The sequence below is a fragment of the Pseudonaja textilis genome, chromosome 2, assembly GCF_049901715.1.
Source record: "Pseudonaja textilis isolate UNSWEBS1 chromosome 2, rPseTex1.2, whole genome shotgun sequence".
NCBI classification, from domain to species: Eukaryota; Metazoa; Chordata; class Lepidosauria; order Squamata; family Elapidae; genus Pseudonaja; species Pseudonaja textilis.
Window position 1 is genome coordinate 217,039,286 of NC_141991.1, and position 24,233 is coordinate 217,063,518.

A 24,233-nucleotide genomic window follows, 5' to 3' on the forward strand; every position below is an offset into this window, starting at 1 on the left:
AGTGACCTCCACTATTACATTTTATTAAACATGATCTATAAACCTAGCCATTCTCTTAATTTAACTTACTTCCAATATTTCATTCTGGGCTCTTTGAAGAGAGAATAATCAAACAGCCAAATAAAAAGATGTCTACTGATAATGATGTATGGAAAATGATAGCTTTGGTCTACAGTTTGCTATTGAGGACAGTGTGCTTTTTTATTTTTAGGATAAGGCAGTAGTATTGTTTAGACATTTATTTTTTATATCAATCAAAAATACAATATGAATTGCTGGTTGCAGCCACTGTTTTCTTCTGGTGACTATTTATTATATTACCCTGTGTAATTGTTTCTGTTCACTAAATGTTGTTTTCATTTTAGGTAGATGCAGAAGAGACCGAACCTAGGAGTTTCATCTTTATGAGTGAGGATGCACTGATAAATCCTGATAAACTGATGATTTTAATTCAAGGCAATGGTGTTGTCAGAGCAGGACAGTGGGCAAGAAGGCTTATTATAAATGAAGATCTGGATAGCGGCACTCAGATTCCTTATATTAAAAGAGCTATAGAGGTAAGATATTTATGGGTTTTCCTAAAACAGAGGTACACGACTCATCCCAAACTGTTTGTCATGCTTTGGTTTCTGAATGGTATACATGTAATCCTCAATTTACCACCATAATTTTGCCTAATTTTTTTTGTTAATGAGACATTTGTTAAGTGAGTTTCGTCCCATTTTACAACCTTTCTTGTCACAGTTGTTAAGTAAATCACTGCATTTGATAAGTTAGTAACCTGGTTTGTTAAGTGAATCTGGATTCTCCATTGACATTGCTTGTCAGAAGGTTGCAAAGGGGATCACATGACCTTGGTACAGAGCAATGGTCATAAGTTGCCAAACATCTAAATTTTGATCACATGATCATGGGGATGCTACAAAGGTTCTAACTATGAAAAATGGTTGTAATTCACTTTTTTCAATGCTGTTGTAACTTTGAATGGTCACTAAATGAACTGTTGTGAGGTGAGGATTACCTATATTGGGTTGGAAGCCAATCTTCCCAAAAAGCTAGAGTCAGGACAGAAATTAAATGTTGTTTTGAATTTAAATTGAATTTCAATTTAATATAGTTGTTGTACTTAATAATAATATTTAATAACTGACCACTCATACTACAGATTTAAATTTAACAACAACTTTTAGAGTTTTCTGAGAATTGCGTATAAAGCTTTTTAATTGACCATATAACCAAAGGGTTCAGGGGAATCTCTTTTTAATGGAATAATTAGGGGGTTAGTGTACACAGTTCTGTATGTATGGTGTTTTAACGCATATCAAATGTTATTGTTTTATTTTCAAGTCATATATGCAATTTCTGTTGTGTTTCAGAATCTTTAAATGTTGTATTGAAATTCATTGTTACATGTATATTTAAAAAATAATGTAATGATTTATTAAATGGGATCTTTTAAAAAAAATATTACTTAAAAAGTTTAACTTGGTTCTGTCTCAAATAAAAATGTTGTCAACTTATTATAAGAAGTTGATCTTAGAAGGCACTTAAGCTCCTATGGTTTTATAAAGAAATGCATTTAAATACAGTATGCATTAAATACAAGTGAACTAAGTGGACTGTCAGGTGCTTAATACTAAATTTGCATTGTAATACAACATTTGCATAAATTTGCATTTGTAGTGTTTTATAGTAATGTGTTCCTATTGATTTTTGTAGTGCAATATCTGTGATTGAAGTTACAAGGATTTTCTGATTAGTTGCAATTAAGTTTCTGATAAATTGATAATAAAACTTAATTTTCTTGAAATTTCTAAAAACCTGTCCTTTGCCACACTTGTATTAACAAAATCTAGCAATAAAATTAACAGAAAAATAACAAGACTTCCCATCAAGTAATAACAATAGCTAATTATTAGTATCTACAAAAAAATCAACCCAGGCTGACCCAATTCAACTAAAATCACTCAGAAAGAGTAGGAGATAGTAGGATATAACAATAACAGGAGGCATTAAGGTAAGATTAGATTCCCTACATACCAAGATGGAAGATTAGGGATAGGAAAATAAAATTATATTCATCCCACCTATAGTGACTACCTCAGCTAGCAACCATTTGCAAATACATAGGTAATAAAAATTCAACCAATGCATGCATTTACACCAAAATTAATGCACTTGACAACAATGAATGCCAGAATGAGAGTTTTATCTGAATAAGACTACAGCAAGCAGTGATCATTGCTCTGTCTCTGCCTCTGTCTCTGTCTCTGTCTCTGTTTGCACATACGCGCTAGCCAGAAACGACTAGCACATATGTGCGAGGGAAACTTTTACTTTTACCTTGTGTTCAGTTCAATTCACTAGTATACTTTGAATACAAAGATTCCAGAATCAAATTAAAACAAAAGTATGTAAATCCTTAACAAGTGGTATGATACACTTTAACTTGTAGTTAACAATGTAATTTGTAAGAATTTGAACAAAAGGAATAAAATCAAGTAATAATGGGAAATCCATTTTCTTTCTCACCATACACTCCAGAAACTTAGTCTGTACATGTTAACGCTTTTTGCATATCTAACCTAGCCATGACTGTCATTTCAAGATCCCAGGGTGAATTGCTGAAATATACACTAATAATTTAATATTATATTATAAGCTTGGTGTTTCTCATAAAATCAGATTATGCAGAATATATTATTTATTTGATTTATTTGTATAATGTAAAGTCAATGATTCTTGATACTTTACATTTTAAAAAATATAAAGTAAACTGCAACATCAATATAATGTAAAACAGACTATATAATACATTGCAGTAATACAGTATAATAGTATATTGGGTCATATCAGCTGTCAAAGGACCTATGGAATAGTTCTGCCTTAGCAACTTTCATGAAACACACCAGAATCTACACCAATCTGACTTCTGGGGTAGGGAAACAATTATAAAAGAATATCTGCTCTAATCCTGTTTCTTCCTGTGTTTTTATGTCCATGAAATCATTTATAGCACAGTGGTGGCAAACCTTTTTTGGCTCCTATGCCAATAATTGTGCACATGCTCGTGCGCTCATGCTTGTGTGCCAGCACCCAAAAGGCGATGCGTGCTTCCCCCCACACCACCTGCATCTGTGCATGCGTGCGCGATTCCCCTTGCCGCAAGCCGCACGCCTGTACATGCATGCGTGATCACTCCCACATGCTGCACGTCTCTGTGCATGCACCCGCGATCACTTCTGCGCATCCATTTGCGCATGCGTGCATGATCCTGCCGTGAGCCTGCACATATGCCTGCAATTCCCAGCATGGGCGCTGTGCATCTCTGCGCATGTGCACGTGTCTCCCCTGCGCATGCGCACCAGATACCCGAAATGAGCTGTCGGGTGGTGGCAGCGCATACACATATGTAGTGGGGCTCTTCCAGGCGAGCTCTCATGTGCCGAGGCAAATGGCTCTGTGTACCACTTCCGGCATGTGTGGCATAGGTTCACCATCACGGCTATAGCATATTTACACAGAATGTGCATATAATATAGTTTGTCTTGAAATACCCTTCTATAAACTTTTGGAGGCTTACATTAATTAATTTATAGTAATTGTTATACTATTAATTGGGGGTCAGTAATCATTTTATGCATTGATAAATGGAGGGATGTTGTCTTGTTCTTGCACACAAAGATTTCTTTTCTCTTTTCAGCCCACACACATTCTCCATTTTTATTACCAACAGATTTTGAGGATATCTGAATGTTGGGGGACTGGGGAAGAGGGGTAATGAGACTAAGAAGGAGTTCCATTGCCAGAAAAACCTCTTTCACTTCTAGCAAGATACAAATATTAAGGAAATAAATTTTATGAAATATGTAGAACATTAAGTGTCAATTTAAAAAATACATTTATATTAGAAATACACAGCGGTGTCTGTGAAATTTAGATTAAATTAATGAATTTCCCAAAGACGGCTACATGGATATTTTCTACAATTGGTTTTATGTTGAGAATTTGTCATAGTTTGGGGTATGCTTAGAAAAAGTGGCTCACGGAAAAGTAAGGAGAATAGTTAAATTCTCATTCAGACTATATGAAGTTCCCCAAGCCAGTAGAACAAAACAATGAGATGACAGCTCTAGTGTTTGAAGAGAGGTTATTAATGACAGCTTATTCCTTTATGATTTCAACTCTTTGACAGAAGACAAGTCTGCTTGTTGCATCACAGCAGATGTATCATTACCTCCTGGCCCTGTCATGACTGAATTGGAATAAAACCACTTGCAGTTCTGAAAATCCAATTACTTTGTGGAAGTTTGGGAACACTGTCTATGATTCATGTGCAAAGTAGCATAAGTCTCATTGCAGTAGCTATACTTGAATTTTAATAATGGTGTAAAGTTTCAGATTTTGAAGATAATGGGAGTAATACATGATGGTCTATATATATTAGTGAATCTGTTACAATGGGATATGATTTGTAGTATTGTTTTGTTAATATTCCTGCACAGTCTTGATATTTTTTAAAAGTACTTCTTCAGTTTTAATAACCTTTATGTTTAAATATGGAAAAATATTCCTAGCAACTATTGATATTTTTTATTGTTTTAAGAATTAGGTGGTATTTTCATTAATTCATTCGGATATTAGAATTCTATGCTATTAATACTTTGTATGGGATACCTCATAGTGATTATGGATACTAAAGAGAGACGGTGGAGATAATGGATTTATGTAGGTATATAAAAAGCCTTGCTGATTTAGGTATGATTAGAATTTCAATTAAGTGAGATGTGTTTAAATGCAGAGAAAATAAGTATAAAAATTATGCTTAATTTGTATCATATACATATTAAATCACTCCGAAATCTTTTTCAAATCTGCTTTTCTCTCTAGTTTTGTCCTATCATATCCATGATTTGTGATCCTCCTCCAATTTGTATTTTATTTTAACAGCTGGCCTCTTTTCTTTGCTGCTTCTGCCTTTCATACCGTCTGATGTGGCTTAAATTGATGAATCAAAGCCAGTTTGGGAAGGAGATAGTGTTTAAGATTGTAAAGGAAGTGAATCTCTAGGCAGAAGATAACCCTTCTTGCAGTTACAATCAATGCACTTGACACTTTCAAAGGCAAGAGAAACTATAATTTGATCAGGGGTTAAACTTTTTAAATAACTTCCCCAGGGAAATCTGCTGTCAATAAGACATAATGATTGAATATTTTTATTAGCCTTGCCTAAAATGAAAAAAGGTAGTCCTTTTACTTATTCATCTTTAACCTTTTGTTTACATTCTTAATTTTTTTAAAAAAATAGAAATCTTTCTGCTGTGTGAAGGTATAATAAAATAATCTTTGTTCTTTCTATAATCAATACTCATGCTTTTCATACACATGGAAAAATGCATTGTCACAAAATACAATGTAGAACTAGTACAAATTGTTTTCTGCAACATTTAATAAGATATAAATGGATATTTGTACTGATAAATATTAAATACAATATGGAAACATGTAGAAAATACAAAAATGGGAAGGTAATCCATTTTGGAACATCTGCTTCTTTGTTTGAACCTACATTTGACATGAAGTGTATGGTTTTCAAATCTCAGAAAGACATAAATTTCTCAAAATAGTACCTGAAACACACTAAATATGGATTACATCATACAAGAACTGGTTCAGTATGAAAGAGTCCTGCCAATCTTTATTTCTTTAATATTGCACTTTTTAGAAACTAAAAAAATTACTAATGTGGTTTGAAAGAGTAACCCTGCATGCTTCAGTAGATATGTAAGATGAATATTTCATAGGTTCAGAATTGATTGCTTTATCTCTATGATGTTTTAAAACAGTTAATAAGTATACATACATTCATTGCCTTCCTGTCAAAAAGAACCCAGTGAGATGCATAGTTTCATAATTGCACAGAAACATCAGAAAGAAGAACAAAATTAATAACTCAGGACAGATAGCTAACACAGTTTCACAGTGGCACAGGTTTCATGTTTTCCACTAGTTAGGTAATTTTACATAGAACTGGTGGGTATATTTATAGTATAGAAGGTATAATAATTTGCAGAGGATTTTGTTGTTGAGGTTGAAATTTGTGCGTGCTATTAGTCTCTACTTTTGAAAGGTATGTTGGTACCTTCAGGCAATGACAACTAGTGCTTCATTTTCTTTCACAGTGCTTCAAGAATGATTTGCATTTTGGCTTTTAATGGCCAAGGCCAGTCCACAGGATGTGGTCAGAAAACTGAAGATGGCAGCTGGAACAGTGTGATTGAGGTTTTTCTGCTTTTAATATGCATTGCATGTACAAACAGTTGGAGCTTTGATCACACTATCACAGCTTAATTTTTTTCTATCATACCCTGTGGATTCCCCTATATATAAAACTCCTAAATAATCCCTTTCTTCTATTTAATTTTGGATCTGGGGAAGTCATAGGAATTTTGATGCAAATGCTTTGGTAATTCTGCTTCCATATGAAAAGTGGAAAGAAGGATTGTTTGTTGTCTTGTTCTCTGTGGAGCTGCATAATCTTCACCACTGCAGACCTTCTGCAAGTGTTTATTGAAATTTCTCAATTAATGAGCCATAAATCAGATTTCTGGCAATGAATTTTATAACGTTTATTTGGCAGACCTGTAATCTGGAAAATTGTCAGTTTATAATACAATTCATTTTATTCTATATTTAAAATATTTGATAATTGGCTAAGATTTCTCATAGCTGTTTAAATGCCAATCCCAATGAACCATGTTCATATATTCAGGATTTTCTGTAGCTACCAAAACGAAAATATGACCATGAAATTCAACAAAGAGATCAAAATATACTGATTGAAACCATTGGAAGTATAGGTGAAAAATATTCTTTGATCTATTAGAATATTGGTTGTGGAATAAAAATCAAGTATTTCTATTTCCTGTTGCAACTTCCTTGCTGTAACTAAATAATCACAAAATAATCTGCTACAGGGATTCTCATACAAAAATTATGTAATATAATCATCTGAAAATAATGTCCTTTTAAATATAATGTCATCTTTGATTTTAAAATCCTTTATAAAATCAAATAACAACAGAAGAACAAACTGTAGGTGTTGATAATTGTCTTTTTTTTCCTTGAAATTACCAAATTACAACATGAAAACATTTCCAGTGAGACATGTAATAGGTCATTTGCAGCTGCAGGCGTTTTTTCTCCTTCAGGATGGGCTTGTTTAGTTTCTCTCACTTTCTGCCTGTGGCACTGTATAGTGAAATTCAGACATGTTCTTCCCTTCCAGGGAATCTCTAGGGTTGAGGATAATTTATACAAAATTAATAAAAAGTGCTGCTTTTCCATTATAAATGGTATTGCTATAAAAGTTCTTGCAATAAAAGAACATTATCTAGAAAACATATGTTACATGAAAGTAAAAGAGTAGTTTATGGAGAGGAAATATGATTAAGAGACATTAAAGATGATTCCAAAAGCCCAGGTAGTGAAGTTCACTGAATAATAATGTTGAAAATGTAAGAAATGTGTGGACAGTACTCACACTAAGGAAAATATTCTCAAAATGTAGTGTCTTAGCAAGGTGATTACCAAATCTCAAATCTATCTATCAACTTTGGATAAAATAAAATTTTCATTTGTGACTAAAAGCTGAATTATACTTGTCCCAATGTAATTCCATAACATTCCATAACAAAATTCCATAACTCTTACTATAATCACCTAAGATTTGAACCATGTTACTATGAATTGTCATAATTACTGTTAGAAAATCTTGGCATTGAAGTAATGAAAGACTTCTGGGACCTCTTCTTCCACCATTATATTTTCAGGAGGGGTACTTGTCTTAATGTAAAAAAAAAAAGGTGAACGGAAATAAATACCTGGATCATTTGCAATTTATAAAATTATATTGTAACTGATATTGCTGATTTCTTTGTCTAGAAAAAAACTATGCTATTAGGTTGAATTTGAAATTCTTTTACATTGGCAGTTAATATTTTAAAGTTGATTAAATGCCAGGTTGGTAAATAGTAAGACTGCCCTTAGCTTTCCTGGATAGGCTTGGTCATAATCAGAAATCCAGAAAATTGAGCCAAAATGTAGTCTGAATTACAGTCAGAGGGTCAGAGTGTTAGTAGCGAAATCATCAACAGGTATGGTTTTAAAAGGAGCAAAGGGCCAGAACAGTTGTTCCAAATAGGAGATTATGGGATTATGGGCAGCAACAATTCTTAAATGGAATTTGCATCAGGTGCAGATAATCAAGGATCACCTTTGCCATATAAGAAATCTCACAGATCTATTCTAGTGCTTTAGTCCTGGGTCCACGTCCACTCCCATGTACTGTTAGCTTCCAGGTGATGTTTCACCCATGAACTCATGTCAGTCTTTGGGAGCCTGAGAGCCAGTGATCTCAAGAAAAAGTCTAGCTACAGCTTTAGAAAATTCTGGAAGAAATGAACTGTCTGTACTCTTCAATCAGAGTTCATGGTGGGCTGTAGCCTTAAGAAAGCATAGCAGGAATAGGGGTGATGCAATCATCCTTTCTCTCCTCAATCTCCCAGTGGTTCTCAATATTACTGACATCGTATCCTTTTGGAATGACTATAGGAATTGACTCTGGGAGATATGGTGTTGCATTGGATTTCCCCTTTTCTCCCAATTGATACTGATATTGATGGAGAACAAGTTGAACCCCAAATCCTTGATCTCTTGGTTACCACAAAACCTGATTTTCTTGCCTGTCCTATTTAACACTTATATGAAGTCACTAGGTGAGCACATCTGTCAACAAAGGATCAGGGGCCATCAGTACACTTGTGACACCTAGCTATATATCTCCACCCAGGCTGTATGAGTAATTCTATCAAGTTATTGTTCCAGTTCATAAAGGCTGTGGGGGAAAGGAATAGACTTAAAATCAACCTTTATCAATTGGCTATGAACCCACTGATCCATGGAGTTTCCAGTTCTGGTTTGAAATGGAGTAGCAGTTCCCCAGATGAAACTGATGTGCAGTTTGAGGGTCTTCCCAGATTTGTAGTTCCATCTCAAAGAGGAGTTAGTAAGTTGGGAGACTTTGCAGAGATATTCTGTGTGCCAGTTGTGCTTACTTCTCTCTGATACTGGTCACATTTTTTGGTTCTCAATGTACTTTATACATCTCCCAAGAAGTTGATTGGCTTTAGAAATGTTAGTAGGCAATCAAGGTCAGAGAATATGAATATTGGTAATGCTATTAGGCAATGCCTAATTAAAATACTTTCTTACATTTCTGCAATTTTCAGGAACTTTTAATGTAACTTCACAAGAATTGGCAAAATCACTTTAATTTCCCCAACAGGACAAATCATTACATATAATGATTTTCTAATATTCACAAAAACTTTACCCATAATTGAAATATGTTCAGTTCCTTCAGTCTCTTTATAGGATTTGTTTTCGAATACCTGATTATTACTAATTCTTTTTATCAGAACTTGTTTCAGAGCGTTTAAATCAAACTTGAAGCATGATATCCAGAATTGGATACAGTTAGTTGGACCAATGTAGAATAAACTAAAAAAAAACCCACTAATTCCAAGATTATGCATTCTCTTTATTCCTGCGCTTTCCACTCCCTGGACTAAGGTTTCTTTATGGATTAGTATCAATTCAAGAATAGCTGATTGTCACATGTCTTCTCTCTGAAAGACAAAGTTGTCAGCAAGACAAATAAGACATTTTCTGCAAGGACCAGGTTTGAAAGAGTTTGGCTTCCGGCAGATGAAAGGATAATTAAAATTCCCTGTCACTGTTACTTCATACAGTACAGCATTGATACTAAGATTTTTGGTGTTTCTTCTTGATATTTACTCATTTATTTTGAAGTCTTTCTCATGGAGAGTTGTTTTCACTGTCAATTTCTGTTGTAGAACATGGGTGGTGTTTTTTTGAACTGATAAATCTTCCACTGTCTCCTCAGATAAGTGTAATGATATGTTTGCTACCCAAACCTTTGCCGTTTTGTTCAAGAACTACTACAAATTTACACTGGTAACACTGGGCACAAATAGATAGCAGGGTACAAATAGATAGCAGGGTATTCTCAGAAAGACAAATGTGCCATAAACACTGCAAGTCATCGCTCCTGTTTCATCATCTTTCTTAAATCACCACCAGTATATATATTTTTTAATTTTAAAAAATGCTTTATAGAAATTCAAATTATTAAAAAGTTTACAAACATTCAAAATATTAATTTTTTTTACAAAGATTTATCTAGTAGAAGATGTGCCAATATCTTTCAGCATCATTTTTTTTGACAGTACAATAAATACAATACATACAATTATTACTTGACAGTTATTCATAGTATTGGTAATACTAATTTGCAGTGCCTTAATAATATTGATAAAAAGTGATTCATGTATATAGGTCATTGGTTCAGAAGAGAAAAATGTCATATTAACACTAAGTACATATATGTATCTAAAGAGAAAAATAAAAGATAAATCTACATGATTATAGTCTGTGTACTGTGCTCTCTATTCCATAGCCATAAGAGAAGATACATATTTTTCAGTATACAATATAAATATAACTACATATATATTATAAATTAAATATAAATATTTACATAGATCTCACTTTTCTGGCCGTTTCTTGATTTCAACAGTTTCTCATTGGTCTTACCTATATACCAATATGCCAGTTTTATTTCCTCTTTAATCTATATTTTTCATGTTTTACTGTCTACCCATTGATACCAAATGTTCCAAATTGAGTAATATTCTGAGTCTTCTTTATCATTTAATTTCATTGTGAGTCTATCCATCTCTGCACATTCCAGGCTTTTACAAATTATAACTTCATCAGAGGGAATGGTAGACATCTTCCAAGCCTACGCTTGGGCAATTCTTGCTGCCGTTATTATGTGTATCGGATCTTTTTGGGGTATTTATCTTTAATGATTCCCAGGAGAAAATGTAGTTGAATCTGGGATTTTTAAAAAGAATATTAATGAAAAAACATTTGGAGGCATGGAAATCAAGTAAACTGTTTTTTGTAAAATAATTAAATTTACTTTTAAAAATCTTTCTGGTGATATTGTTTTATGATAATAATCATAGGGCTTGCTTTTTTATATAAAAATACAGTTCTTGTTTTAATCTTTTGTCTTCTGTATATGTAGTTTATAGTCATGTGGAACTTTTAAAGTGAACTGTGGCAAATTTACTCTATATTGCTGAAGGCACTAAATAGAGGAACTCATCTACTGATTTTATATATGAAAGCTTTTCTCATTCCTATAATTTATATTAGCAGTTGATAAAAGGGATGCTAATTTTGGGCTTTGTGGTCTTTTTCATTGTTTTCCACACTAACAAGTTGTATTTTCAACTATAAAGAACCATCGCCATGCTTTGACCTTTGTAACATTTTCTTTGTGTTATCTGACATTCAGGCAATGGTAACGGAGGATTCTGCCATTCAGCTATTGGCCTATTCGTTCAGAGATGAGTTCCCTGATGTCAGTCTTGTCAGTCAAGTCACTTTGTATTGGGGGAATGGTAGTTGAATGACTTTTGGTATGTTTTTCAGCTGTTACCAGCAAAACATTTACTGCTTAAACACTGAAGTAGCTTCCTTACTGTTTTATTTTGAAAGACTATAAAATTATCATAGTTAAAAAAATCGGCTTAGCTTTAAAATCAACCTTATAAAAAAGTTGTATCATGGGGAAGTGCAGTTTTTAAACTAGGGAAGGTGGGATTTTTTGCAAAATTGCTACATAGGGAAATAAAATGTGAAAATTAAGGTTGTAAAGCATGAAAATGAACCATAATATACATATTATTTTAGTGTTGGATTCGAGTAATATTATCTACATAGCTAAGTTTGGGAGAAATTGCTAAAGCCTCAAAACCTTGTTTTTCAGTGTTCCTTGAATGAGTAACATATACCAAAAATGGGGATGGGGCGGAGTGAGGGAGTAGGACTCTTTAGCATATGCATGGTCATTTTCAGTTTCCCTGGTGTTCCTATCATTCTGTCTCATTCTGATTTTGCTTTACTTCAGTGAAACTATTCCAATCTAAATAAACAAAACTGTTTTATTATGCAAAAGATTTCTAGAATACAAATCAGTTTTTTCTGTTAAAAAAGTTTTAAGAATGGTGTGAAAAAATGTTGAGGTTGATGGAGTCTCAAATTACAATCTACTTCCAGTTTCCAGTTATGAATAGCAGTAGCACTTAGACTTATATACCGCTTCACAATGCTTTACAGCCCTCTCTAAGCAGTTTACTGAGTCAGCAGATTGCCTCCAACAATCCGGGTCCTCGTTTTTCCACCTTGGAAGGATGGAAGGCTGAGTCAACCTTGAGCCTGGTGAGATTCTATTTGCCAAACTGCTGGCAGCTGGGGATCAGCAGAAGTAATCTGCAGTACTGCATTCTAACCATAACCAGCTAGTGAATGCTATCATTTTGGAAGTTTCAGAGCCCCAGTCTTCATTAGTAATTTCTCCTCTCCAGAGGTGAAATAAACAATGCTAGTGAAGGCCAATGTTCTGAACCTTTCAGAAAACTGATGTTTGGAAAGAAAATGTCATTGTAGTTGCTAGTGAACGCTTCATTCTAATTTCTATCAGACTCGGACTTGGAAGGCTGTCCTTCACTAGGGTTTTAGCTAGATCTGAGGTCCATTTTTCCAGATTGGGGAAGGACTTCCCCTCCCTGCAAGAAGAGAGAGGAAATCTCTCAGTGCATTTGGGAATGGACCTCAAATCCAACATCCCAGGCCAGCAAATTAATTTAATTCCAAATTTTTATACAAATTATTAATATTTACTTGATGCAATTAATTACCACAAGTTACTATAGACCTAGTACTAAAAGTATTAACTTTGAGAGAGAATTAGCCAGATTTGTAGAAGATACATAGCTGCTAGTTATGGAATCTATATGTAATTACTGTATCAGTTTGAGTGGGCCTCTGAACAAAAGCTGCTGTGTACTAACGGTGAAGTCTATGGTATTTTGTATGAGCATTTTCAAAAAGCTCCTGAAGCTTTACATTTGTGTAAAACGTTATTATCTTTAACTAGTATATATCTCTCTTCTGACCCTTGAAGGCTGTTCTTCCAAAGTCATGACCAGGGATTTTTATCTTTACAACTAAACACTGTCATTGTAGTTGCAATGTGTGTAGCTTTTAATATGATTGTTCTGCAGGCTACCCCCTCAAAAACCCCAAGTCATGCTGACAGCAAACCTTATTTATTCTCTTATGCTTGTTAGTAAAGAACTTTAGCATAATAAACATTAATGCTTGTATAGCAAAAATAAATGAGACAATTCTATGTATCTATATCTATTTGTATGTGTATCTATATCAATATCCATGGAATATAAGGTATTGAGTTTTAACAGACCTTTGACCATGCAAAAAAGATGAAATTTAGTAAGTAGCTACCTGTAAACAAATAAATTAAAAATAAATGAAATAGTTTAATTGATACACATTCATAATGCAAAAGTACTTTGTTGGGGAAAAATCAGAAAATAAATTATTACAGAGAACCATTTAACTCATACTGAACAAAGATAATTGAATGATCAAACTTTATAAGTCATAACTAGCAAATGAAGATATTGAATTAACATCATCACACAATTATTATAGGAACCCATCTGCAGCTATTAGCAATTTGATAAGGCTCTTAGGAAGGTAGACTTTGGACAATTTGAGGTTTAGGATACTTAAAAAAAGTGAAAAGAATTCCAATGAAGTGATATTAATGAAAAAGAAAGGTTTATGAAAAATGTTAAATTTTGTTTCCTGTTAGTGGATCCCATCTTACCCTTAAAAAAAAAAGTTAATGTGTGAAATTTGAGGTAGCTGTCAATATCTTTGATCATACCCATGGAAATGTTCATACCCATGGAAATGTTTACCAAAACTTACCGAACTATTTTGAACATCTTTAAATAACCTAAACAGGTATTACAAAGGGGTTTGGATCCCTTTTCAAGGGATCGGACAGAATATCAGTATACATTTATTGAGTATTAAACAATATTAAATAATTAGAAACACGTATGGAGAGGTAATGCAAACATTTGGGAAAGAAAAAATGTAGAGAAAGAAATCTGAACAAGAAATAACAAAACATTTTAAAAGGTTTATTCAACCATTTGTCTTGTATTAGATAGGGGAAAGGGTATCAGATGTTTTCATTCTGCCTTTATTATTTTTGTAAATTACTTAAGGCAGTAAACATATCTATCTTCCTCTTCCTATTTTCCCCACATCAATCCTGTGAAATGAGTTGGACTGAGAGATGACTGGACCAACACTACCCAGCTAGCAGTCATTCTATTGTAGGATTACAACTCAGTTTCCTGTTTTCTAACCTGGTGCTTTAACCATTAGACCACTAGACCATTACTGATTATTGCTTGAAATGGAAAAAATCCTGGTTCCTTGGGATTAATTACTTTGAATTTGAATTGAATGAGAAGTATATAGCAGAATTTTTTCTTATAATATTTCTTTTGGAATGTTGAAAGTTTAGATATAATCTCTGTACAGTATTTTTACCTCATATACCCAGCTGAGGCAGTCAAAAATGGGTACACCAGGGAGTTCCAGTTTGCAGTGCTTCGGGGCAGGCAGGAATCCGCGATCGTGCACGGTTTCTGCCTGCGCTCGCCACTGGAGTGCCCCAAGCCATCCGGCTTCAGGGCTAAACCACCCCGTAGAAGGTGGTGAGGACAGGGGAGATCTGGCAGGGTCGAGAGGAATCGCACCTCTCCTCCCCAGCTGGCTAAACTCCCTTTTCCGAAGGCGGTAGAGCGGCGGTCAGAAATGGCCGCCTCAAAAAGCACTCAGCCGGAAAAGAAAGTGCAGGAGGAAGTTAAGAAGTGAAAGTTTTTGGCTGACCGGGACACAAAGTAACAACTAAGGTACCCTGGATTTTAAAATTTGCAAAAGATACATTGTTCTCAAAGACTTGCAAGCGGCGAATGAAAGTTAAAAGGGAAAGTTCTTTTTTTTTTTCACTCTCCTTCCTAACGTTGACAATGAACAGAAAAGAATGAGAAATCAGAAAAACCCGCTTTGGCATTAATAGGTAACTAAACTGGATAACTAAATGTCAAGGGGATAATAAGGATTTCTGAACATTTAAAAAAAAATTTTTTTTTCCTGTAAGTGGGAAGGGAGAGGAAAAGAATAGTAGCAGGATTTGGAAGACAGGAGGAGATTGCCTAGAACTTAAAAGAATCATTAAATACTAACAAGACTTCTAAAAGATACATTTTAATTGGAATTTTGTAACTAAACAGTAACCCCAGGAAGAGAAAGTGAAGAAAGAAGAAAGTGTTAAAAGAAACAGCTTATTTGGACTGTTTGGTGATTTTGGGACTTTTGGAAATTATATTTGAAGGACTAAAAACACTTGGGTGGTTGTTTAGAAAAAAAAGTTTTTTTTTTCTACAATGGCATCACTTGTGGGTGAACTGAAAATTGAATTCAAAAAATATAAAGAAGAGGAACAAGAAGGGAAGGGGTCTCTTGGCTCCCTTTTTCAATTCTTAGAAATGGCAATTTGTACCTATGAGAAACTGACTGCGCAACAAGATGATTGGGACAAAGAAGAAACCATCTTCGATGAACAAGTAATTTTACTTGGGGAAGAAAGGGGAAAGGAGGAAAAGAAAATGGAGACGTTAAGATCTAAAAAAAACAACCAAAAAAGGGAAAAATAAGGTGAAAACTGGATATAATGTTAGAAAACAACAGAAAGGGGGAATACAGAAGAGGGAAATGGAGCTGGAGAGACAAGGGGGTAAAAAGGGAGAAGAAGCAAGGGAGGAAGGAAGGGATGAGAAGTTTCTATGGTGGGGAGCAAGATGTAAAGAAACAGGATTTATTTAGAGATAATGGGTAAAAATGTAATTGAAAATGGGATTCTGCAAAGGTACATAAGATTGTATTGTTATATTTGTATTAGAAATAATGTTAGAAAATTGGAAACAACATGTGATTAAAAAGTGGGATAAAACATTCAGTGTAATTCAGTGAAATTTTTGTGAACAAAAGGAAGGCAATGAAATAAATGAGAGAATTGAATTAGGAAGGAATGGGAACATTTTAATGACACAATGTTTTAAAATATAAGTGAAGTGGGGGGGAAATAACTATGGAAAGTTTATAAGTGTTCCCATAAAAGTATGATATTTAACTGAAAAGTAATGTGTAAAATGTTCAATATTTAAATGAATATTAATATTAATGATAGATTTGAATTGGTATGGATTGTTGTTTTAATTATATTACATATTTATAATCTTTTCTTTTAAAAAAAATATAGTGTGTAACTTTAGAATGTACTAAGCAGAATCCAAATGGAAGTTATGTACTATACTAAGTGTTATAAATTTAGGGGAAAGACATAAAGGCGTCATACTCCAATCAGTGTACAGGAGAAATTTTGTTTAAAGGGAAAAGAAAATAGATAGCTGGAAACAGGACAAAGAATAATAAGCATAATGATCTGAACTGAGATGAGATAAATAAAATAAAATCAAGAAAGTTAAAAGACAGGAAAAGCTATATACAAAATGTAAAATGGCAATAAGATATGGAATGGTATATAAAATGAGCATGAATTTGAATTTGTGTCTGTATGAAGAGATGTAACCCGGGCTCAAGCTGCTTTCAGAAAAGATGTTTTATGTTTTATGTTTTATTTGTTTGTGTATTGTTTTTGAAAATCAATAAAATTTGTTTTAAAAAAAATGGGTACACCAAACAATAAAAAAGGGTTAAGAAGTAGATCACTAGCAGATTTTTAAGTATCATTTTTCCTGTCTAGTATGGTAGAGATTGTTTTTCTTAATTCTTGTTATCTTTGGAATAGTCTGAAAAAAGAACCAAAAAGAAACTTTATTTTGATTAGGCAGCAGCAATATTTGTATTCTGCAGTGATTTTGGCCATGTTTGAGAGAATCATCTATATTAAATGTACATAGGTGAAATCACCCAGGTTTGTGCTTGAATTAATGCATTTGAAAGGGGCATAAAACATTCTGCTTATTTAATCAGCTTTTAGAGGAAAATGAAGGAAAGAAGACTTAAAGGAAAGAATATTTTGGAAATAAATGACCTTGACGGGCTTGGGAAATTAACATTCAAATGAATTGCTGTTTTTAGCATCACTGATAATCAGTCATCTGAGCTGATGCTCTTGAGAGATTTATGCAACCTGTAAAGTTATTAGAATTGATTAAATGTTGGAATGTCAGTTTTTCTAAAAATTCAGAATTATGTCTGTTTAATATGTTGCTAATATGAATGTATAATTTGTTATCCATTATTTGTTATAACTCTTAATTGTAGCATTCTTTTTTTTACCTTCTATAATTTGTCTATGTTATTTTATTTTCTATTAAAGTATGTTTTCTTTTGTGAATATAGATGTGCCTATTAGACATGCAGACATTGTCCTGTTGTTTTCTTGTGTTGACTAATTATTTCTCACTTATAAAATAAAAAAGAAAGAAAAAAAAGAAAAATAGATCAGTCAGAGTGTTTTCTGCTCTGCTTCTAAGTAGCTATTTGTAATAATTGCTGGGCTGTTCATGTATTACTGAAACATAATCTATTTTGTTTGATTGCTATATTAGAAAGCTGTATTCTGTTCTAGAAGCTATGAACTCTATATCTGGAGGAGTCTTCCAGAATCAGTAATAAGTATTTTTTTTCAGTTTAAATTGACAGTTGCTTTTTTTTACAGACAGATCTACCACTCTCTTGAAAGATAACTGAACAAATGTTTAATAACAGTTTTGTGGTTGCCCACAAGACTACCATTCCAGAATCCAGTTAATGCCTAAGTAGCACTTTGTGAATCAAAAGGCATATGTTTCTGTGGAAACCTGATGTCTAGTCTGTCCTGCAGTCCAAGATGAAATGAGTTGCACCTCATAGCTGCTTGAAAAGTTTAGCCCTGACTGCATAATCACCAATATCATGAATGAGATGTCATAGAGTGTCTGCCAAGTTGTGTTAGGAGAAGATGGAAAGTGCTGCTTAATCGTTAAAAGCAGTTTCTTAAAAAATGGACATATTTAGTCTGCTTCCACAGTGCCTTGTGTATGAAATAAAGAAAGTTTCATGAGGCTATGTCTTCTAAAACAGCTATGTGTGCTAACTCCAAGATTAGCAAAATATGAAGATAAACAGTTTGAAAGTTAAAGGAACTAGCGTCAACCTGAAAAATGTGATGATTTTTCAAGTGTAAAATTGTCTGTCTGTTTATATCCATTTTTCTAGGAATTTTGCAGACAAGACTAAACATGGATTTGTAAGACCTGCATAAAGAAATTTCACCCATGATACAAAATAAAGTCAAATACTGAATTCCTAGTACCATCATTATCAGTAGCATGTGTTTTTTCCAGGAAAACAGCTTGAAAATTTGTATCAGTAATTGGAAACATATGACCTTACAAGACATTTTTGGACTACAAAGAGTGTCATCCCAGCCAGCATAATCTTGAAATTTCATATATTTGTATTTCATTTTATTTATTTTGTATTTTTTATTTCTGAGATTAGAGGCTGCCTGACTGCGAAGAAAATAGTGATTTTGGCCAGAATCATTAGATCAAATAAGGCCAGTTAAGAACAATAACAACAAAAAGGAAGTCTCCTGCATCCCCATCGCTACCTTACCCCAAGGCCTGGGAAAATAGCCAAGTTTTTAATGTCTTCCAGAATATAATCAGAATGAGAGCAACACAGATGGGCAGAAACTATGGGAGATAGTTAGATAACTTGGTCCTGTGCCATGAAGTGCTTTAACTAGTGCCTTGAATTGCAACCAGAAGCCCACCGGCAACTAGTTCGTATTTTGGACCAGCTGTAGTACAGAGAGATTCCCAATAATTATACTATATTCTTGATCATTTTTTATTTTCTTGATTTTTTTTCATACATTGGGCAAGTTTATGTGTCATTTCCTGAACATCCCTTTTATCCTTTTTAAAAATTGATGTTTCATTACCTACCTTAAAATTCTCTTTTACTTTTGTTTAAAAAACACAAGTTATATATTATATACTTATTTATTTATTCTTTAGGGAGTAGTGATTTCTTAATTATTAATTTGTGAAGCCAAGGATTTAATCTTTTGTCCTCTCAGTTTAAGTTCTTCAGATGCCTTCCATAAAAAAGTCCGTTTGGAAAGATTTCTCTTTCCTGCATTATCTACTATGAAGATAAATAATATTATTCAGTTTTCTTGTTCTTTCCCACAAGCACATCTTTAATCACTTTGTTCAAACATTTGTCTATCTGTCTGTCTAGTCAGATTCAACCTCATATTCTCCAGGCAAGGTCAGAATGTGGCAGTTTATGACTTTAAATAACAGCAGCTTTGATTAAATTCTTTAAGAGGCAAAGGAATTATGGGAATTGAGACTGCCTGATTTGAAATTCTGTTTTGCATCTAGCTGTTTGGTTTGGATGAAGAAAGTTGGATGTTGGTGAGAAATACGCCAATTATATATTTTAAAAAGCATGACCTCAGATTTGGATGGTATGGGGGAAGAAATGGTTGACATATCAAGAATTGCTCGAACATGGAGAATCTGAAGATGGAGTCAGTAGATCCACTGATCACAAAAGAATTTAGTTTCCAATGAAAAAGAAAAAGATTTAAAGTAGACAAGAACATTTGGAGCTGAACAATACAAGACAGAATTTGAAAGAGAACATGTAATTGCTAAAATGTATAGATGTTTGCTGAAATTTGAAATGGAAGAACAAGTATAAAAATATATTATAAAATAACGTATGAACCTTGGTTATACAGATGGAGCAGTCAAAAATATGTGGATGAAAAGACTGAAATTCATATTGTTATAATTTAGAAGAGAATTGTTACATAATGATGTATTATTGGCATATGACACTAGAAAAACTCTGGAATGTACAGTATATAAAGACATTTTAAATCTATGTTGGAATGTGGAAAACAAGAAATTATTTTATTATGCTTGGTAGAATTGTAAAACTAGAAAATTTTGGGTTCAAATATGTGCAATTATGTAAAACAAAGTTAAAGTTTAATATTTAACTAACACAACAACTTTTCATGATGGAACTAACAAACAACTAAAAAAGACGGGCGATTCTTTGTGTACAAGATAATTTTAGTGAAATTATTACATGGAGAAAGATGGAAAGATTCTGAAATATCCACAGTAGATTACCAGAAAGGCTGGTGAAGATGACAGAATTTGCAGAGATGACAAAATTGACTTGCTTGATTACAGAAAAAAATAACATTTGTTAGTGACCCTAGTCCTTTAAAGATGAGAAAGTTTTTTTTTAAAGAACCTACAATTTATGAGTTTGATGATTAGAAAGGGTAGAATATGGAAAGAAGGGAGCTATGATGTAACTTTAGAAAGAAATAAAATATGAATGCATTTATAAGATTCGAAGTGATTTCTTTATATTTATTTTACTTATTTACTTTTACTTTACTTTCTTTTTTCTTTAAATTTATATTTTTATTTTGGAAAAAAAATCATAATTTAAAAAATAGATAATAGTAACATTGGATATTGATGGAAAAGAAATATAGACCTAAGTACCATCTTCATCAAGGTAGCATTTATCTCTTGGTGGCTTCATATAAATATTAAAGGTTTTGGAGATTGAGTAGAGCATTTAATGGCTTGATGACTATGTTCTTTCAAAACTACTATTTCAGGCTGATGAGCAAAATAGGAATGAAGCCACAAAACCATGTTTTCAATATTCAATTCTCTTATGTGGCCCAGGAAGATATGATCAATGGCATAAAAGCCAATAAAAGAACTAGGGGCATAAATTAAGATACACTGTCCATCACACTCCCTCAACATATTGTCCATTGTGGTGAGCAAATTTGTGCATATTCCATGTCTCAGCCTTAAGCCCCAAACTAGATTGAAATTATTCTAAACAATATGTATCATTCCAGAACACATATAGATGCATATCCACAACCCAGTTGAAAACTTACTTAGGAATGGTAAATAGAGGGTAGCCTATATGAATCAAGATCTTTTATTGTTACCACGTTTAAAGTCCCTAGCATCACTCCCCTGAGTAAAATCAAGGAAGATTTTAATGATAATGATTTCTTCTAGTATAGGTCAAAATAGAACAAGAGATAATTGCACAAGTTCATACAAAAACCCTATGTATATTCTCAAGGAGAAATAAAAAATTGACTGGACTAAAGACTGCAGTAGCATCTTTACTACGTTCTTTGCCTTCTTTGTTTATGGATATGAGAGATTTCCTTTGAAAAAAAAAGTTTGAAAAGCCGTCATGGTTTACCATTAAAATTCATTGATCAATTTTTCATTTGATGAACTAGATAGAGTGAGCTCATGACACAGTAAGAATTTTAATTTAGTGTTGTTCTGAACAGATTGTTTTAAAAAGATGTTTACATTCAGTCATAATTTACTACATTGTCTCAAAATAAATAACTTTCTAAAACTAAATATCTTCAAGAGTATATGAAAACCCTCCGCAACAGCTTGGGTCAGGCCCATGCTATCCTATTATCCTTTGGACAATTTTTAGTAGATACTCGGTGGAAGAAAAAAAGTCTTATTTTCTGCCACCAAGGTCATAGCATAGATGTTCTAATGGCTCCTAAGCAGTGCTCCACCATGCAGTCTAGTGCAGTGTTCAACCCACACTCTAGCCATTTGTCAGCCCATTTCATTATCTCCATGACCTTGGTAAACCAAGGGTCTCTTAATGGGTGAGGACATTCCAGAGCCGAAGCTTAATATCCAGGGACAGCTAGATACTCTAGTCTGCTACTAACTTTCCAGCTGTAAGGTGGTTGTGTGCTTTTAAAGTTCTGAATTGTATCTCTTAAAATTAATTTTACATCACTGTCAAGTTAGGTATTTTGCCAGAGTTTGATAATTGATTATCAATTATGACTGACTGAATTTTTAAGAGGCCTTCTTTGACTATCTGTCATTTCAAAAATCGTCACAACAAACAGTAAGGTTGCAATCACACATTATTCCCCCACCCTCAGCATGATACTTCCAAGTAATGACAGTAAAGTTAAGCAATTAAAAGATAAACACTGTTTGCTTAAATTCCTTACAGCCCAGTTTGACTGTAATAGTGAAAGATCAAATTAGAAAGTGAATTTGAAGTTAACATGCCATTAATACATTTTAGATTATGGATTTCAAAAAGTTGTCATTTATGCAAATTATTTTATACAAAGTTCAACAGTAAACGATAAAAAAGATGTTCTTTATTTTGAGATAATGTATTAAATTATGATTGAATGTAATACTGTTTTTTAATCTGGTCAAAAAGCACACTAAATTAGAATTCTCACTGTGTGCCTTGAAGCTTACTCTATCCAGTTCATCAAATGAAAAATTCATCAATTAATCCTCTGACAATAATGATATATAGACAAAAATCAATCTGAAATTGATTTTTTGAATCAAAACATGAAAACCATGCCCTGACCTGCTCATAATTTGAATTCCTCTTCATTTCAGTGATATCGTTGTGTAGAAAAACTGTTGTAGTTGTATAATTGTTTGTTTTTAAACTACTGCAGAAGGTATATGCTTGAATAATAGTAAATAAGCTGGCAAGAGATGCTGAAGTACTTTAAGTTAATAAAGTTGTTAAATACAAGGAAGAATCAGAGATCAGAATTTTTCTGTAATAATACAGTACCGATAAAAAGAGAAATCATTAAAACCCAGTTGGGGACCACCCAGTATGCCTGAGAGAGATAAAGCGTGAGAGTGTGTACAATTGAAATAGGTTTAAAAGACTGTGGCTAAGAAATTGTTTTCACGTATCCATATTGTGTGGCTTTTTCTGTTTCCTCTTTTTGCCGAGTTTTTCAAAGGTCTTTGGGAAGAGTAAAAATTGCATATTTCAATCTGAATGCACCTTAAATTGTATAATAGAATTAAAAACAAAACTCTTTTAAAGAGATCACTACCCTTCTACTTTTATAGTTGTAAAAATGGTTTTGCAGTGAATCAAAAAGATTATCTGAAAATGCATCTGTTTTTATTCTCAGAGCAACATTTTATATAAAATGGATACATACACACACACACACACACACACACACACACACTGTAGAACTTTATTGTAGTTTACTGTGGTTTGTTGCTTCAAACTATGCAGTCTGGAATTTATGAAAACTAGATGATAAAATCCAGTTTTTATATCATAAGAAGGATCATCAGGTAGGTATATTCATGGCCCTTAAATATAGGAAATACCCTGTTACATTTTTCAAAAAAAATTATCAATATTTTTGTGCAGATTTCTTAAGCAATTTTTTGTGTTTTTTTATATTTTTGAATGTATAATTATTGTATTTGTGGCATTAAATCTTTGAAAAATATTCATATTAATGTTTTTAGTAAAGTTTTTTTCATATTTCATTACATTTTTAAACCTAAACTCTGAGAGAAAGGGTAGAATTAGAGGCTTTGAGTACAGTTTAGTTTTTTTTTATAAACCATTATCTGTAGTACAAATTAAGTATTTTTGAAATTCATTTTTAATGGAGAATACACATTTCAATTAATTTGTAAGCAAAAAACATGTAATATTCATTGTCATTTGAATAACTTATTTTACAGTATTGTGCTTTCCTTTCTTATGGCAACATTTTGGCTTTTTCTGTAAATGATTTCATTGTCTTTTTTAATAGTTCAAGCAAGTGGTAGTAACTTTTAAAAAACTAGGGGAAGTGATAATTATCTGGACCCTAAAAGTCATTTTAAATCTGTATTGGACTTTCTGACTTTTAGGATATATTTGCCCCTGGTTTTTTAAAACTCTTAAAATTTATTAGAATTCTAATGTCCTTGTGTAATATGTTTATTGTGCTGTTAAACACAAGTAATGTAAATGCTGGTATCTTAATATGCAGGTAGATTTGAGTTGTTCCCTTCAAATCTTTTCCCTAGAGTATAATACAAAAGTAGCTGTGAAAGCAATAAAGAGTTTTCACATTTAACAATTATTAGTTAGTCCATTCCAGTGAATAAATTGGAAAATATACAATCATCTCAATGGTACAATGCTGAGTATTAAACCCTACAAATATGGTATTTTTGAGTGAGGTTAATATCTCTAAAAAAATCTTTTTTTTCTTTTTC

At 32.9% G+C, this 24,233-nt stretch overlaps 1 protein-coding gene across 15 annotated transcripts in view; it reads left to right on the forward strand.

The window, feature by feature from the left end:
* Positions 1–24,233, forward strand: part of ARB2A (ARB2 cotranscriptional regulator A) — a 214,648-nt gene that overhangs the window by 23,780 nt on the left and 166,635 nt on the right. For all 15 annotated transcript variants that reach the window (XM_026719069.2, XM_087927054.1, XM_026719086.2 and 12 more), the window contains one exon: positions 366–557. In XM_026719069.2, the coding sequence (XP_026574854.1) occupies positions 366–557 (192 nt within the window). The remainder of the gene's footprint in view (positions 1–365; positions 558–24,233) is intronic.